Source organism: Stegostoma tigrinum, chromosome 15 (assembly GCF_030684315.1).
Source record: "Stegostoma tigrinum isolate sSteTig4 chromosome 15, sSteTig4.hap1, whole genome shotgun sequence".
NCBI lineage: Eukaryota > Metazoa > Chordata > Chondrichthyes > Orectolobiformes > Stegostomatidae > Stegostoma > Stegostoma tigrinum.
In genome coordinates this window covers 65125957-65144658 of record NC_081368.1, presented here as the reverse complement: position 1 = coordinate 65144658, position 18702 = coordinate 65125957, and the positions used below count along the sequence as shown (strand labels likewise).

Here is an 18702-nt window from a genome sequence, read left to right as displayed (position 1 = left end):
TTCGTTGTGACTGGCAGGGAAACTTCTACCTTTACAGTTAATAGGTTAGTTTTGCTGAAAACACCCAATTTAATTCTAACTTTATACATATTCCAAATTAGAAAAAAGCTTCAACAACAAGTGTTTTGAATAGTTTCAATTGGGTTTCTGCCAGCTATTTCAGGGTTTCAGATTAAAGTTTAAAAGGGCAATGCTAGCTTTAAGCAGAATGTGTTGGTAATGCCGTTCTTACATTTTAAATTGACTCAACAATCATGTTTATACTGTTTCAAATGAAGTATTACACATTCACATAGATACATAAATGCTTTAGACAAGCTTCTGCTTTGAATGTTAAGAAGCGGGTGACAACATGTTAGAGAACTTAATTTCTATATGTCTACACAAATATCAACAGGCATCGTTAGAGCAGTTCTAAATTTTCTCTCTTTCTCGTCATTTTCTCTCAAAATTTTTTTCTTCACTTAAATTACTTTCAATATAAGTATGACAATTGAGATCAAAAGTAACAAGGTACTTGAATACAGGCAGAAAAGAGTTAACAAATTAGTTTTACAAAAGGAAAAGGCTTGGGACAAAAGACAGAGAAAAGGATTCTCTCCATGTGCTCCTTGGAGAAACAACAGAACTGCCAGAGCATGGATTGGATTTCTCTGGCCCCAAGTATCTTCGCTTAAGAAAGCCCTTACAGATAAGCCAACATGGTATGTTATACTTTTCGGGACCTGAGCTACTCTAAAAGGATGCAGTACATGTCTTGGTATGGGCTATAACTTTATCTTGTTTTCAACATCGTTAATTGAATGCATTTTGTCTAACCTTTCATGCTTGCGAGTTTTGAGAATTTATGGATGTGTTTCCAACTGGAATCAAACTAAGTTCAGAAATTTGTTATTGGCTCTTTCTGGTATGAACGAAGAAAAAGGGTAATACCAGAAAATTTCAGCTACTACATTCAAAAATGTTGACTTCATGAGAAAGATGAATTTGTTCGAGGTTATAATACTGAATCGGTTAAGTGAAAGTGATTTATAACTCAAGCAGCTATACAAGTGAAATGTGGTTTTAATCCATATAATATCTGCCAGTGATCAATAGCACTTATCTTCTTTATGCACTAAACTAATTTCACAGCAAAAATGAAGCCAAATTGCTCAACACAAATAGCTAGACATGTTTGGCATTCCCTTGTACATGCAACATCATTCTCTCACCTTGTTTGCTGTTTAACTAGCAGGTCATACAGTTTCCCTGTCCCAAGCTATAACGCAACCAAACACCCTCTAAACAGAGCTAGCCCTGTCTCCAATGCCGACTGGAGACCTGCTCTTGAAGATGTCCAGTAGGGGAATATCCATTCACTGAGCAACTGGACAAATGCAAACGTAAATATGAGCTTTTCTTTTTAGAAAGGTAAGGAACAGAAATGAAGGAACACCACCCACCCATGTGCACTGCAGATACTCATGCGACTCAGCCAAAGCTCATACGCTGTCAGGAAGGATGTCCTGTGATATGGTGTATTGGTGAAGCCATGCAGACTCTACAACAATGGACGAATGGACACGATGCAACAATTGCAAGACAGGGATGTTTCCTCCCAATGAGGGAACACTTCAGCAATCAAGGACAGTTGCCCTCAGATCTTCGGGTAAACATCCTCCAAGGTGGACTTCGGGGTACACAACAACACAGATTCACCAAGCAGAGTCTGATAGCCAAGTTCGGTTCCCATGAGGACAGCCTCATCCTGGGCCTTTGCTTCATGTCACACTACAGGTGACCCCACCGCAGCATACGCTCTCTCACACACACATACATACTCACACACTGTCTCACACAAGCATACACACACACACACACACACACACACACTCTCCCTCACACAGGCGCACGCTCACACACGCATGCATGCACGCGCACGCACACACACACACACGTGCAGCACATATAAATCTATGAGGTCAATTTGTATTTACAGATTTGTAATTGTAGATACATTCTATTTTGTTCAAAAAGCACACAATTCGTAGACAGTCAATGTGGCATTTTATAAATTCCTACTTTGGAAATAAAACCAGTCTCACTCTGAGTTAACAAACAGCATGATTCTAAACAAGACATCTAAAATGCATTGTCTGACCTGAGATGTCACCTCTTGTATACAGATAAAACCTTTAGTTAGCTCAGGACACTGGCATGACAGAAATTCTGGGATTTGCATATTAATCTTTTCTAACTGATTAAAGATTTAACAGCCATCTTAGATTTGTTCAATGCATTTGCATCAGTTCTGTGACCCTTTGATCTTTTGCTTATAAATTCTGTGTCTGATGCCCCACCTCTCTCACTGACACCTGTTGAAGGAGTAAGACTCTGAAAGCTTGTGTCTTCAAATAAACCTGTTGGACTGCAACCTTTCGTATGATTTTTGACCTTGTCCACGCCAGTGCAACACTGGCATCTCCACATCAGAATAGGAAATGAAGGCATTAGAAGCTGAATGCCACCATCACAGTACCAATCAGATTTCAACATCATGACCAAAATTATGTTACGCTAACCATTGTCACTGGACACAGTTTTGTCTGATTGGAACCTGGTGTCAATGAGATTCTGTCAGGTTTGTAGTGTCCATTGCATCTGGGCTCTGTCATGAGCAGCATTAGCTTCTTCCACCACAATGCCCTTATCCTCTTCCTTGGGAATACAGCTCCTATTTCCCAAGCCCTCCTGCTTCCAATGCCTCAACTGTTTTGGGTACAGCATGCCACGATGATGTCTCATGTCGTGGTTTTAGTAAAATTGTCACAATAGGGTTAGCAATTAACACTAAAGACTCAGAGTCAGGTTGTCATGGATAAGAGCAAGTTCTTTATTTCAGACTCTGCGCAGAGGACGTGTTCCTCGCACCACTTGAGTAAGAGGAAGGCGCGCTCCATGCTTGACTTTATCAGGTTTTATACATATGCTGGTGCTGGGCTAGTTACATTAAGGCTTACACATTTAACTGAACCAGTACCTTTCCATACCATGTATGGAAATCTTCTACAAGCTTGTTGCTCACGTAGCAATGTACTATGCAAAGCTTAGCCGTCTACTTCCTTACCTTGCTCACGTAGCAATGTGGTTTGCAAAGCTTATGAAGGTGCTCACATAGCAATGTGGTTTTCTTTGTTTACATACTTCTGCCATTCCCTTAACCATTTCTAAAGATATTGCTCAAGGTTGATCACTCAAAATTTTCCATCATACTCACATACTGTCCAGACTATACTAGAGTCTTCCAAGACTGCTCCAAAGATGAAACCATGTCTTCAAGAGCCCCATCCTCTTCACCACGGCGTGTGTTGAGAGTATGGTTGGCATTATATCAGTGCTTGATATCAGTCAGGCACTTGTGCAATGGTGCCATGAGCCATGGTCAAAATTGTGACCCATTAACCAGCTTTGCACAGCTCCTGGACCCTCGCATGTACCAGGTACACGAGAATGCTCCAGGATGCAGGAATCATGACAGTGGGCACACACTTCCAGGAAGTGGTCACAGTGATCACAGATGACCTGAACATTAATGGGATAGAACCCCTTCCTATTGATGATTCCACAGCATTGTGATACAGTGCCATGTGTTGCATTTGATGGCACCATCTACCTTAGGGAACCCAAAACTGTTTTTGAATTCTACTTCCCTGGCACAGCGCTGACTTTATCTTGGGAATCAAAACAAATCTGTGAGACATTACCATAGTATGTATATGGTGTATTAAGTTCAGTTTCTCGTCAATAGTAACCCCAGGATGTTGAATTCAACGAGGGTATTCTTGTTGATTCTCAAAGGCAACGGTTGGGCTATTTCTTGTTGAAGATGGTCATTGACTGGAACTTGTGTGATGAGACTGTCATTTATGTGTGCACTCCGAATCAGGGATGGTATCAGTGCAACAGATAAAAATGATGTTGGATCAGAATGTAGACTCAGTTTGGATGCAGATGAGGAATATTAGAGGAAATAAATCCCTAGTGGAAGTGATTTACGGACCCTAAATATCGATCCAGATATAGAGAGGAACAGACATGAAAAGATTCAATGTGTTTGTGACAATAGAGTGGCAATAATGGAAGTTTTTGTCAACATTTAACTGAAAATATGAAAGTAGTAATAACTTTAATGAAGGGTCAAGTGCTTTCAAAATAATTTCTTATGGCATCACATTCTGGAACCAACCTGAGTGCAGGCTTTAAAGATTTAGTATTTAGCAATGTCAGAAGGTGGAATACTAGCCTCAGATAGACATCATCTCTAGGTTGCAGCAATCACAATACGATTTTAATTTTATGTCAGGTTCTTAAGGGAGAATAATCACTCTAGACATTCTATTTCAAAGTTAAGCAAAGAAAGACAACTAAATGCAACTGAAACCAGAGCTAGCTGAAGTGAGCTGGGATATTGGCTTAACAGTTACATCAGTAAAGAAACAGTGGGAACTATTTCAGAACACATGGAAAAAGAATTTTCATAATGTAAAGAAAATTTCCAAATGGTGGACTCATCATCTACATTTAACTAAAGAAAGATATGAAGGAAATCATCAAAATTAAAAAAGTATATAATTCTGCAAAGATAAGTGGCTGATCTGAGTCCCGGGAAAGGTAGAGAATGACAAAAAGATTATTCAGGTAAAATAAATTAAAGCTAGCTAGAAATGTAAACCAGTTAACAAGAACTTCTAGATGTATCTACATTGGAAAAGAATAAGCAAGTGTGTGTTGATCCTCAAGACGGTGAGACTGGTGAGTTAGTCAACAAAATATAAATGACAGAAGTAATGCATTGATATTTTGTTTCTGTCATCATTATAGAGGATACAAAATGCATCTCAGCAATATCACTATATCAGGACGTTGAAGGGAGAGGGAAATACAGTGAGATCATAATCACTAAGGAAGCAGTATTGCCCAAACTAATGGAGCTGATGCCTGACAAGTCATGGAGTCTTGACAGATTTCATTCTAGATTCTTAAAAGGGAATGTGATGAGGTAGTAGGGGAGTTACTGCTAACTTCCCAAAATGCATTAGAACTTGGAGAGCGTCCTTCAGACCAAAAGTAACAGATATAACTCTTCTAAGAAAGAAAAGAGGCAAAGAAACAGGAAAATATAGGCAGTTAGCTTGGCATCTGTCTTGAGGTCTTATAACCAATCATTAAGAGAGTTATAATTGGGCACTTGGAAAAGCTCAAGGTAATTAGGAACTGTCACCATATTTTATGAAAGGAAAATTGTGTGTAAGCAATTTATTGGAAATCTTGAATAATTAACATGTACTTTAGGTAAAGTGCAACCCATTGATGTCCTGTACTTGGTTTTGCAGAAGGTATTGGACAAAAGTCCACATATAAGATTATTACACAATGTAACAAATAGCTGGCTGGGAGAGTAAGTTGAAAGAATGGGCAGAGAATTTGAAAAGATTAGTCCTCCACCCAACACAGAAAGTTGAGATTTTTAGGAACTATTTTATACTCAGGTTACATTATCGTTCGGTTTTAGCAGAGGGACTCCAGAATATTTTACATGCTTTGGACTCTTTTATTTGAGGTTTTATTAAGAAAATTTTACATTTACCCATTTATACATTGGATAGGATTTTATACACCCGCAATACAGATGGTGGATTGGACATTTTGCGATTTGAAGTGCAAAAGCTTGTGGCACTGGAACAATCTGAAGACAAGATCGTCCAGCCATCATGCCAGTTTAGTAAGGACAGTCATGTAGGTATAGTAATGGAGCTGATGAAATTAAAGGTGATGCGAGAGATTTTGGTCCCCTGCAGACATTGGTGTGTATCTCAATGAGGAGATGGCTATTGAAGAAAGAAGGGATTTGGTGAGGATGCTAAACTCAAATTATAAAAATTAGTGGGGGACAGAGTGGCTGAAATGGATGTCCTTACAGTGCCAAGGATGAGGTGTGAAGTATTTTAAGAATAATAAGATACCGAATGCATGGGTCAAAACAGCAAACGCTATGAAGGCATCGAAATTGATTAACGCATTGTGATTGCAATGCAATTTGTATCTGACCCAGGACAACATTGATTCATGGGAGATCTGTCTTTAGCAAGATGTGCTGGAGATTTGAAGCTTCAAAATGTAATGAGTCAGCATCACGGTGAAGCAGACAGGGAGGAGTGTGCAGCAGGTCAGTGTGACCGTGAATTAGACTTGGAGGAGTGTGTGTCAGGCCAGTATTGTTGTGAAGCAGACTGGGAGTTGAGTGCAACAAGTTGGCAACACTGAGAAACAGGCAACAAGAACAGATCTGAATAAGGAAGGGCAGTGATGGTGAGACAAGTATTGGGATTCAGAACTTAACTTTGGAGGTGCTTCCTCCCCTTATTCAACAACTAGGGCTGCTTTACCTGGAGCGTGAGAGGCTGAGGTGTGACCTTATAGAGGTTTATAGGATCATTGGGTGCATCGATCGAGCGACTAGCCTAGTTCTTTTCCCCAGGGTAGGGAAATCCAAACAGTGGTGGCATAGGTTTAAGGTGAGAGGGGAAAGAATTAAAAGGAATCTAAGGGGCAACTTTTTCACGCAGAGGGTGGTGCATGTTTGGGATGAGCTGCCAGAAGAAGTGGTGCAGTTCGGTACAATTATAACATTTAAAAAGCATTTGGATTGGTACATGAATAGGAAGGGTTTAGAGGTGTATGGGCCAAATGCTAGTAAATGGGAATAGTTAATTTAGGATGTTTGGTTGGCATGGTCGAATTGGACTGAAGAATCTGTTTCCATGATGTACAACTCTATAATTCAGTGACCCCGAGTGTGAGGTTCTTGCTATACATGTGGACAAAAGCACAGAGTGCAAGTTGACTGAGTAAACTGGCCAAACCATTGTGGCACAGAGTGCCGTTCAAGTGGGGTAAAGGGCAGGGAGGTAGGAAATAGAAATATAAGACTAACATAGGAAAGTTAAGAGAATTAATATTGCTCCCTGCAGCAAAGATGGAGTCCCTAAGGCTATGTTGTCTACCTTGTACGAAAATCAAGGACGTCTCCTCTGGGCGGAAGTGGAACTTGTAAAGGGAGGAGAAGAATCCAAGTGTTGTGGTCCTTGTAGGTACCAATGACAGAGGAAGGACTAGGAAGGAGGTTCTGCTGAGCGATTACAAGCAACTCAGTGTTGAATTAAAAATGCTGGGCCATAAAGAAAAGAATTTCAGAATTTCAGAATTACTACCTGAGTGCAAATTTGCATAAGGAAAATCAGATTAGCAAAATAAATGGAAACCGAAAGAACTGCTGATGCTGTGAATCAGGAACAAAAACAAAGTTGCTGGAAAAGCTCAGCAGGTCTGGTTGCATCTGTGAAGGAAAAAACAGAGTTAACATTTTGGGTCCAGTGGCCATCCCTCAGTTCTGAGGAAGGGTCATTGGACCCGAAACGTTAACTCTGCTTTCTCCTTCACAGATGCTGCCAGATCTGCTGAGCTTTTCCAGCAACTTTGTTTTTGTAGCAATGTAAACGTGCTGCTCAAAAATTGGTATGAAAGAGGTGGGTACCAATTTATGGGCATGAGCAACAGTACCAGCGAAAGAGAACTGTTCTGTTGCAATGGGCTTTGATTAAAACAAACTCACATCAATGTCTTGCAAATCAAATGTCTCAGGCTAAACATTTTAAAGTGACAGTAGGTAGATTTTCATAATATTGAGGACAATGGGGAGCTGAGGAAGGGCCACAGCCTGAAACATTGACTCTGATTTCTCTCCACAGAAGCTACCAGCCCTGATCGGCTTCTCCAGTAATTTTTGCCATTTTTTACATAATCATACATTGCCTTTATTAATTAGGTGTTGGAATGTTGCTGGTGTAACTGGGTTAGAGGGTCTCAGTGTAACTGGAACAGATAATCTCAGTTTAACTGGAGCAGAGGGTCTCAGTGTAACCAAAATGTCAGTGCAACTAGAACGGATAATCAAGAATCATAAAATCATAGAATCCCTACAGTGTGGAAAAAGACGCTTTGGCCCAACAAGTCCATGTCAACCCTCAGAACATCCCCCTGTCACCCACCTAATCGACGTATCTACACTACTGACAATTTAGCATGGCCAATACACCTAGCCTGCACATCTTTGGACTGTGTGAGGAAACAGGAATACCCGAAGAAAACCCACACAGACACGGGGAGAACACACAAACTCCACGCATACAGTCAACTGAGGGTGGAATTAAACCCGGGTCCCTGACGTTGTGAGGCAGCAACGCTAACCACTGAGCCACTGTGCCATGAAACTGAGGGGAAACAAAATTTCAAACTTGAAATTTAAAATGCACTGCAACATTTGGGTATTTGGAATCTAAAGTTTAACAACTGCATTTTGAGTTCTGTTCCACTCAAGCCCATGATTGTTGGAATTCCATTTGGTGCTGTCTCATTGAAAAATTCATTTAATGCCAAGCCAGTTGTTTTTGTAATTGTTGTAGAATAATTGCACTTTAACACTGAATGTTCTGAAACTGGCACGCAGCCAACAGAAATTTTTGGCCCAGTGAGTCACTCATTCATTCACCTTTGATGTAACATTGATGCATGAAATGTCATTTTTATAAACGACTTGGACGTAGGCATAGGTGAATGGGTTAGTAAGTTTGCAGATGACACTAAAGTTGGTGGAGTGGTGGACAGTGTGGAAGAATGTTGCAGTTTGTAGGGAGACTTGAATAAACTGTAGAAGATAAATGTGAAGTGATTCACTTTGGGAAGAATAATAGGAAGGCAGAATACTGGGTCAATGGAAAGATTCTTGGTAGTGTGGATGCGCAGAGGGATCTTGGTGTCCATGTACATAGATCCCGGAAAGTTGCCACCCAGGTTGGTAGTGCTGTTAAGAAGGCTTACAGTGTGTTAGGTTTTATTGGTAGAGGGATTGAGTTGCGGAGCCGTGATGTCATGCTGCAACTGTACAAAACGCTAGTGCGGCCTCACTTGGAATATTGTGTGCGGTTCTGGTCGCCCCATTACAGGAAGGATGTGGAAGCATTGGAGAAGGTGCAGAGGAGATTTACCAGGATGTTGCCTGGTCTGGAGTGCAGGCCCTATGAAGAAAGGCTGAGGGACTTGGGTATGTTCTCATTGGAGAGAAGGAGGCTAAGAGGGAATTTAATAGAGGCATACAAGATGATCAGAGGATTACATAGGGTGGACAGTGAGAGTCTTTTTCTGAGGATGATGACATCAGCCTGTATAAAGGGGCATAGCTGCAAATTGAGGGGTGATGGATATAAGACAGATGTCAGAGGCAGCCTCTTTACTCAGAGATTGGTAAGGGCATGGAACCCCCTGCCTGCCAATGTAGTTAACTTAGCCACATTAGGGGCATTTAAACAGTCCTTGAATAAGCATATGGACGATGATGGGATAGTGTAGGGGGGTGGGCTTAGATTAGGTCACAGGTTGGCACAACATTAAGGGCCGAAGGGCCTGTTCTGTGCTGTATTGTTCTATGTTCGATGAAACTATACTCCTTTGCAATTACATGTGGAATAGTTAATGAACTTTGTCCTGTTGTTGGGCTCTGTTTCAGAATGTAAATCTTTAACCAAAGTTCTGTTGCAATAAAGTTTCTTCATGCTTAACTCTAAACTCTCCTTAAAAAGCAGAGTAATTCAAAGATCCAAAGATGCACTAGTGACAGTTGGCTTTAACTGGATTCTTAAAGAATTAGCATCAAACACACCTTCCCAGAGACATGGTGAGACTTTTATCAAAATATGAGAATTCATTCATGTCAAATCTTGAGAGGTACTGATAATTTTTGAGACTTTGTTTGCTGTGAATTGAAGAGACTTTCTGTTGGGGTCAATATCTCCACAAACTAGCAACCAATTTTTGTTAAATGTGGAACAATGCAATGCTTCTGTAAGTGGGTGAAAACTGTACTTTTATATTCGATTGCATGAGAAGACTGATTTCAATTTGGCCATCTCCTCTCCTTCCCCCAGGCTGCCAACAGTGAACGTGTGGGTGAAAATGATGAGAATGTGGAGCGAGGTAACTGGTCATCGAAGGCTGACTACCTGCTCTCGATAATTGGTTACGCCGTGGGTCTGGGCAATGTCTGTCGATTTCCGTTCCTGGCTTACAGAAACGGAGGAGGTACCGTAATTAAATTCAAAGTACAGGGCAAGGAATAGAAGGGTTAGATATTATCAGAAGATGCACAAGAAAACTCCTGCTCTTTCTAAAATAGTATCATGAGAACTTTCGCACTTTGCAAGAGGGTAGGCAGGTTCAAATTTTAATCTGATAAATGGAATAGTTAGAAAACAAAAACAAAACAAATAAACAAGTTAGTTACTTCACTGACAAACCTGGTAAATATTATCTGGACAGATCTTGCCTCCTGGATATTTATAGGTCAACATTTTTGTGCTAGCATGCATAATCTTTAAATTTAAGTCTTTCTTTGCTTCTTGGTGACTCCATATTCATGTTAGAGAGAATACTTGAGCCAAATTGAGCTGGAAGGTTCTTGTTTTTCAGTGGTAGTGTCCTACCTTTGAGTCAGGAGGTCTGGGTTAGGTCCCACTCGCTCCAGACATGTTGTCATGTACCATAATGCATACAAGCAGTTTAATCAAAAGTATAGATCCTATGCATCAGTATTTCATGTGTAGAAAATGACCAAACAACATCTGCAATAGGTTTATTTAATTTTCAGGTTGATAATTATATAGATTGGGAATCTGGAGCCTGAGAGAACAGAGAAAAGAATGGGATATCTCCCTAACCATCAAAGTGAAGGATTGTGAAATAACGGGAAGGGAATATTCACTTAAATAGATGAAATTAAAGCCAAAACAAGTACAAAAGAAGAAATCAATAATGAAAAGAAGGATAGGGTTAAGAGACAGAAAATGGAGACACACAACAGAAAATAGTACCCATTATGATTATAAGATAGTATCAGAGATAATGGGAACTGCAGATGCTGGAGATTCCAAGATAATAAAATGTGAGGCTGGATGAACACAGCAGGCCAAGCAGCATCTCAGGAGCACAAAAGCTGACGTTTCGGGCCTAGACCCTTCCAGGAGGGTCTAGGCCCGAAACGTCAGCTTTTGTGCTCCTGAGATGCTGCTTGGCCTGCTGTGTTCATCCAGCCTCACATTTTATTATCTATGATTATAAGATAGTTCATATTGGGGCTGTGTCTTGAATTTCAGGTGAATGAAGATCTAGTGTCCCGTTATAATGTTGCCCTGACAGCAAGCCTGGTTATAGATTAGAAGCAGGCCCACATTGTTATACTGGAAAGAATAAACAAGGTATTTAACCTTGCAGATAATGACACAACCTCTGTGCTAATAGTGAGATTCTGAGTCTCCAGCATCCCAGGAAGGTATATCAGGAATATCAGGTTGAGTATATCAGGGTGAAAACAACTTTGCTTCCAATTGTCCCTTTCATTAAGTCATACAGTCATACAGCACAGAAATAAACCTTTTGGTCCAACTAGTTCATGCCGACCATGTTCCCAAAGTCCCAACTAGTCCCACCTGCCTGTGCTTGGCTTATATCCCTCCAAATATTTCCTATTCATGTAATTATCTGAATACTTTTTAAACATTTTACTTCCACATGAAAGAGATTGGGATCTCAAGAATATCCAAGCAGCATTTCTATTTGCATACAAGGCCTATGTGATACATGTTGCAAAGGAGATAGGTTTCGAGAAGTAAAGAATTCAAATGAAGTCTTTATAGGGTTGACTTGCAAGTTTTGTTCCCAAAAAAAAATCACTGAACATCGCAGACTGGGTCAGTTTGCGAGAATATGAAAAGGAGAGAGAGAGACGAGTGTCTTATAGGAGCGTAGTCTGTTGTATTTTTCATTCATTCATAATGCAGTTGAAGAAAAGCCTGAATTTTTGTTGTTTTGTATTGAGTTAGTGAGTAAACCTGTAATTACACCATTTAGTTGCTGTGTTGGTAAAAACTGGTCTGTTTAGCTCTTCAAGCAGGATACAGGGCACATAGCTATTGCTGTAGCTGTATTTCTTACGTTGTTCGGGTGTACAACAAAGCACTTAAGTAATGGCATTTAAATTTATTTCAGTGCATTGAATGTATGAGCAGAGTATTGGTTCATAATTTTAACATAATTTTACTTCATCGTTTACTGTTAATTTAAATGCATATTCACCATTTCCCAGTACCCGCTGAAGTTGTTGTCAATTTTTCTTATACATGACTGTTACCTGTTTGTATGGTTTTAACCCAATTACTTAGTCTACTAATGAATATTTTGATGTTAGTCACAATGCAATCCAGCTTTCATACTGAACATGTTTCTTGAGTAAAGTTGTATTATTTTGTAACAAACAATCAAAAAACTGCAAACATAAACCTGGTCACTCCAACACCTGTACAATCAAATATATTTTTCCATTCCCATATTTTCCAGGTGCGTTCCTTATTCCCTACGCTCTCATGCTGACACTCGCTGGGATCCCCATGTTTTTCTTGGAAACTTCATTTGGGCAGTTTACCAGCCTTGGGCCCATTGCAGTGTGGAAAGCTGTGCCAATATTACAAGGTAAATATTTATTGAGCAAATGTTATATTATTTATTATAATAGGTGATATATAAAAAATAATAATTGAAGTTACCTGCAATCTGATTCATAGTACACTTTTAAAAAGTCCAGTGATGAGATAGAAGTAACATGTGTAATGTTTTATTTTCCTGTAATTTTTGCCAGGTTTTTTTTGTAATATCAGTAGAATGTACAGTATTCCATTTTGTTGTTGACATGTTTTCAATAATTTTTACAAAAGACTTGCTAATTAAGGGACTTATGTATGTTTTACTCATTTAATTTTGATGCAACTGGGGACTCATCAGCTGTTGAACAGAATTGTCAGAGATGGATAAATATTTTCTGTTGATTTTAACACTCCCATCTCAGATGACTACACATCTTGCTGGCAAAGCAAATATTAATTGGCCATCTCTCATTGGCAATTCCTGGTTTGTTAAGATAACAAAGTCTGGAGCTGGATGAACACAGCAGGCCAAGCAGCATCTCAGGAGCACAAAAGGTGACGTTTCGGGCCTAGACCCTTCATCAGAGAGGGTTTGTTAAGTTGGGAAGTATATCCAGTATTAAGCTAGTGAGCAAACCTTTTGAACTAAGCTTAATGCTGCAGAATTAGAAGTAGGAGAGTGAGTTAGGGGCCTCAGTCTTTGGGAAAGGGTGAATGGAAGACCCACCAATTTGAGGTTGTTTAGAGAGTAAGAACATTACACACAGACCCATGCATTTTGCAGGGCATGGGCCTGCAGGCTTTCTAAACCCTGGTCATCCTAATGTATCAGGACACTATGTGTTGTACAACTCAGTGCTGTCGGCAATATTGATCACTTCATGCAATATCAACACTTTGCATATAGAGATCAGGAAAGGAATAGGGATGTTAACTAGGAGGGGAAGTGATGCCACTGGATACCATTGCTCTATATGGACTTGTTCATCTCACTTCAAATGCTTCAATAAGAATGTGTCTGCTCACATGGGGTTTCTCTGCAAAATATTTTCGCAGCTTTGAATTTTTTTGAAGTGCTTTTGAGACAGATTTTCTCCAGCCTCTCAATGATTGGGTCTGTAAACTTGTGATGAAATTGCCAGACATTCTCTGGAGCTTTTAAACTAAGAAATCTCTTGTAATTGGAACATTGTGGTATTTTGTATGTAATACACTGGACTCAAAAAGTGTGGGTTGGGCCTAGACTGCCCAATGAATTGAGAAAAATATCAAAAAAAAAGCATTTCAGAGATTTTTATTTCATTGATTTGCTCAGTTAAGCAGCTGAATCTACATGAAGTGATGCGTTCAACGCCAATAACTTATCTCATCCAACCTGTCTTCCTTCATTCCATTTTAAGGTGTAGGAATCACTATGGTGCTTTCATCAATATTTGCCATTATTTCTTATGCCTGCATCCTCACCTACAGTCTGTACTACCTGGTTGCTTCCTTCCAATCACCCCTGCCATGGGCAGACTGCTTCAGTTGGTGGGGAGCAGATGAAATATGCAGCAGGATTCCCAAAGGTACAGTGCTCACTTCTACTGGGGACATTCAATGACTGTTTGTTGTTCATTTTTGTTTAAAAAGATAAGGGAGAAAACATTGCCAGTACTTTCACTGGCTATCTCCATTTTGATATTACAGCAAAAAAGTTTGGATAACAGTCAGGAAATACATGAGTGAGTTCTGGATGTGAGTTTGCTCGCTGAGCTGGAAGGTTAGTTTTCAGACGTTTCGTCACCATTCTAGGTAACATCATCAGTGAGCCTCCGATGAAGCGCTGGTGTTATGTCCTGCTTTCTATTTATCTGGTTAGGTTTCCTTGGGTTGGTGATGTCATTTCCTGTTCTTTTTCTCAGGGGATGGTAGATTGGCTCCAAGTCAATGTGTTTGTTGATGAAGTTCCGGTTGGAATGCCATGCTTCTAGGAATTCTCGTGCGTGTCTCTGTTTGGCTTGTCCTAGGATGGATGTGTTGTCCCAATCAAAGTGGTGTCCTTCCTTATCTGTATGTAAGGATACGAGTGATAGTGGGTCATGTTGTTTTGTGGCTAGTTGAAGTTCATGTATCCTGGTGGCTAGCTTTCTGCCAGTTTGTCCAAAGTAGTGTTTGTCACAGTTCTTGCAAGGTATTTTGTAGATGACGTTCGTTTTATTTGTTGTCTGTATAGGGTCTTTTAAGTTCATTAGCCGCTGTTTTAGTGTGTTGGTGGGTTTGTGGGCTACCCTGATGCCAAGGGGTCCGAGTAGTCTGGCAGTCATTTTGGAAATGTCTTTGATGTAGGGGAGAGTGGTTATGGTTTCTGAGCCCGTTTTGTTTGTTTGGGTTTGTTGCTGAGAAATCGGCGGACTGTGTTCATAGGGTACCCATTCTTTTTGAATACGCTGTATAGGTGATTTTCCTCTGCTCTGCGTAGTTCCTTTTTGCTGCAGTGTGTGGTGGCTCGTTGGAATAATGTTCTAATGCAGCTTCGTTTGTGGGTGTTGGGATGGTTGCTCCTGTAGTTCAGTATTTGGTCCGTATGTGTTGTTTTCCTTTAGACGCTGGTTTGAAGTTCCCCATTGGCTGTTCGCTCTACTGTGACATCTAGGAATGGCAGTTTGTTATTGTTTTCCTCCTCTTTTGTGAATGTTATGCCAGTAAAGGGTATTATTGATGGTCTTGAATGTTTCCTCTAATTTGTTTTGTTTAGTGATGACAAAGGTGTCAACCACATAGCGGACCCAAAGTTGACACCTTTGTCATCACTAAACAAAACAAATTCGAGGAAACCTTCAAGACCATCAATAATACCCTTTACTGACATAACATTCACAAAAGAGGAGGAAAACAACAACAAACTGCCATTCCTAGATGTCACAGTAGAGCGAACAGCCAATGGGGAACTTCAAACCAGCATCTACAGGAAAACAACACATACGGACCAAATACTGAACTACAGGAGCAACCATCCCAACACCCACAAACGAAGCTGCATTAGAACATTATTCCAATGAGCCACCACACACTGCAGCACAAAGGAACTACGCAGAGCAGAGGAAAATCACCTATACAGCGTATTCAAAAAGAATGGGTACCCTATGAACACAGTCCGCGGATTTCTCAGCAACAAATCCAAACAAACAGACAAAACGGGCTCAGAAACCATAACCACTTTCCCCTACATCAAGGACATTTCCGAAATGACTGCCAGACTACTCGGACCCCTTGGCATCAGGGTAGCCCACAAACCCACCAACACACAAAAACAGTAGCTAATGAGCTTAAAAGACCCTATACAGACAACAAATAAAACGAACGTCATCTACAAAATACCTTGCAAGAACTGTGACAAACACTACATTGGACAAACTGGCAGAAAGCTAGCCACCAGGATACATGAACATCAACTAGCCACAAAACAACATGACCCACTATCACTTGTTTCCTTACATACAGATAAGGAAGGACACCACTTTGATTGGGACAACACATCCATCCTAGGACAAGCCAAACAGAGACACGCACGAGAATTCCTAGAAGCATGGCATTCCAACCGGAACTCCATCAACAAACACATTGATTTGGAGACAATCTACCATCCCCTGAGAAAAAGAACAGGAAATGACATCACCAACCCAAGGAAACCTAACCAGATAAATAGAAAGCAGGACATAACACCAGCGCTTCATCGGAGGCTCACTGATGATGTTACCTAGAATGGTGACGAAACGTCTGAAAACTAACCTTCCAGCTCAGCGAGCAAACTCACATCCAGAACTTCAACCTGAGCTACAAATCTTCTCAAAACTCGCTAACATGAGTGAGTCATTGAGCTTTCAGGATAGTGGATAGTCTAAATCTGCAGATTTTTATTGAATGCGAAGAAAATTAGCTTGTGTGCCGTGGTGTTCCTTACTGATAATGTGCTTTTATCCCTTTAAACCTGTTTGCTTGTTTTTTGATAACAAAGTGTGGAGCTGGATGAACACAGCAGGCCAAGCAGCATCTCAGGAGCACAAAAGCTGACGTTTCGGGCCTAGACCCTTCATCAGAGAGCCTAGGGCCCGAAACGTCAGCTTTTGTGCTCCTGAGATGCTGCTTGGCCTGCTGTGTTCATCCAGCTCCACACTTTGTTGTCTTGGATTCTCCAGCATCTGCAGTTCCCATTATCATTACTTGTTTTTTGATTTTATTTTTTACAGTTTTGATTCTTCATTTCGTTTTTTACCTATTTGTCTCCTGCTTTCTACACAGTATCTATTTTGCATTTCACAGATTTATGAATTCTGCTCAGTCTTCTCAATCTCATCCTTGTTTGTATAAGATTCTTCCTTTTTGTTTTCCATCTTCTGGATGATGTTGTCATTCAATCTTTCAGTGTCTTGCAAATGTTTTCTATTTGCCTCTTTTTCTGATGCTTTCCATTTAAAAAAAAAATCATTTAGTCTTCAAAATCTCTTGGAAAGGAAGAAATTACCTTATTTCTTTCCACGACGGGGTATTTGGATATGTGAGTTTATGACAAACAGTTAAGTGCTTACACCCGGACTGATTGAAAAACAATTCCCATATGTAAATATTCAGAACATCTGCTGGGTTCAAGTTCTGGTATAAATATTGGAATGTACTGAAACACAAACTATCTCATATAATGTTTGCGGTCTGCTGACTTTGCTCACATGGGCAGTATTGCTCGGTGCGTAACTCTGCCAAATCGATAATGATTCCTGGTTGTTACATCCACTGGCCCTTGCTAGAACCAACATCCCAGAAAGAATGTTACTAATGATTCATGGAGAATAATTTTTAAAAATTCAAATCCATTACTTCCTTAATGAGATTGGATTTCCTATAATATGACTACTTAAACTATATACAAAATCTTGGAAACGCTGTTAGGAATACAATAAAGTGAAAAGGATTAGGCCGATTCAGTCAGAGTGAAATTATGGTCTTATTTATATGATTAGAAATGACTGCTTTGTTCTTAATGAAGTTTAATTTTATGCAATCTAGATCCACTCTGCAATTTCACTCTGGATGATGGATATTTTGAAATCGTTAATACAACATGGCTACAGAAAAACAATGAAACTTGCCCGAATGGATCAAAAATTTCCATTTCTCACCAAAGCCCGAGTGAGCAATACTGGGAGTAAGTGGATTGTTGCAGAGACCTGTACCTATAACCTGCACAGCTGGGCCAGCAACTCATCTTGGGACAGTTAGTAGGCAAATGTCCTACGAAACGTAGAATATAGAACAATACAGCACAGGAAAAGGCCCTTTGGCCCTCCAAGCCTGTACAGACACATTTTGCCCTTGCCTACTAAAACTGTCTTCAATTACAGGACCCTTATCTCTCAACCTTTTGTATTCATGGATCCATCCATGTGTTTCTTGAATGATGCTCTTGTGTCTGCTTCCATGATATCACCTGGCAGCGCATTCCAGGCACTCAAAACTTGCCTTGCACATATCTTTTAAACTTATCCCCCAACCCTGAACCTTGCACCTGTGTCCCCTAGTAATTGACCCCTCTATGCTGGGAAGAAGCTTCAAATTTTCCACTCTATCCATGCCATTCACAACTTTATAAACTACTATTAGGTCACCCTTCAACCTCCTACATTCCAGTGAAAACAAATCCAGTCTATCCAACCTTTCTTTATGGCTAAAATCTCCCATACCAGGCAACATCTTGGTAAACCTTTTCTGTATCCTCCCCAAAGCATCCACATCCTTCTGGTAGTTTGGTGACCTGAAATGTATGCAATACGCCAATTGAAGTCTAACTAAAGTTCTATAAAGCTGCAGCATAACTTGTCAATCCATACACTCAATGTCTTTTCCATTGAAGGCAAGCATGCTACAGATCTTTTTTACTATCTTATCTACTTGCACTGCCACCTTCAGTGATCTGTGGGCCTGTGCACCCAGCTCCCTCTGCATATCAATACTCTTAAGAGTTCTCTGTATAATTGCCATCTGTATTTGACCTTTCAAAATGCATCATGTCACATTTGCCTGCATTAAACTCCATCTGCCATTTTTCTGCCCATGTCTCCAACTGATCTATACATTGCTGTATCCTCTGACAATCCTC

General features: G+C 40.2%; 1 protein-coding gene across 6 annotated transcripts in view; it reads left to right on the top strand.

Annotated features, from left to right (window-relative positions):
• The first annotated feature begins 582 nt into the window (after nucleotides 1-582).
• The window catches only part of LOC125458776 (sodium- and chloride-dependent neutral and basic amino acid transporter B(0+)-like), a 45911-nt gene continuing 27791 nt past the window's right edge, over nucleotides 583-18702 (top strand). For 4 of the 6 annotated variants that reach the window (XM_059651503.1, XM_059651504.1, XM_048544423.2 and 1 more), the window contains exons 1-5: nucleotides 583-704; nucleotides 10023-10176; nucleotides 12487-12618; nucleotides 13970-14137; nucleotides 17613-17751. In XM_059651503.1, coding sequence (XP_059507486.1) covers nucleotides 702-704; nucleotides 10023-10176; nucleotides 12487-12618; nucleotides 13970-14137; nucleotides 17613-17751 — 596 coding nt within the window. In that variant the 5' untranslated portion in view covers nucleotides 583-701. Of the gene's footprint in view, nucleotides 761-9660; nucleotides 9773-10022; nucleotides 10177-12486; nucleotides 12619-13969; nucleotides 14138-17612; nucleotides 17752-18702 lie in introns of those variants that run through there. The other 2 variants (XM_048544424.2, XM_048544420.2) reach the window with 2 other exon arrangements.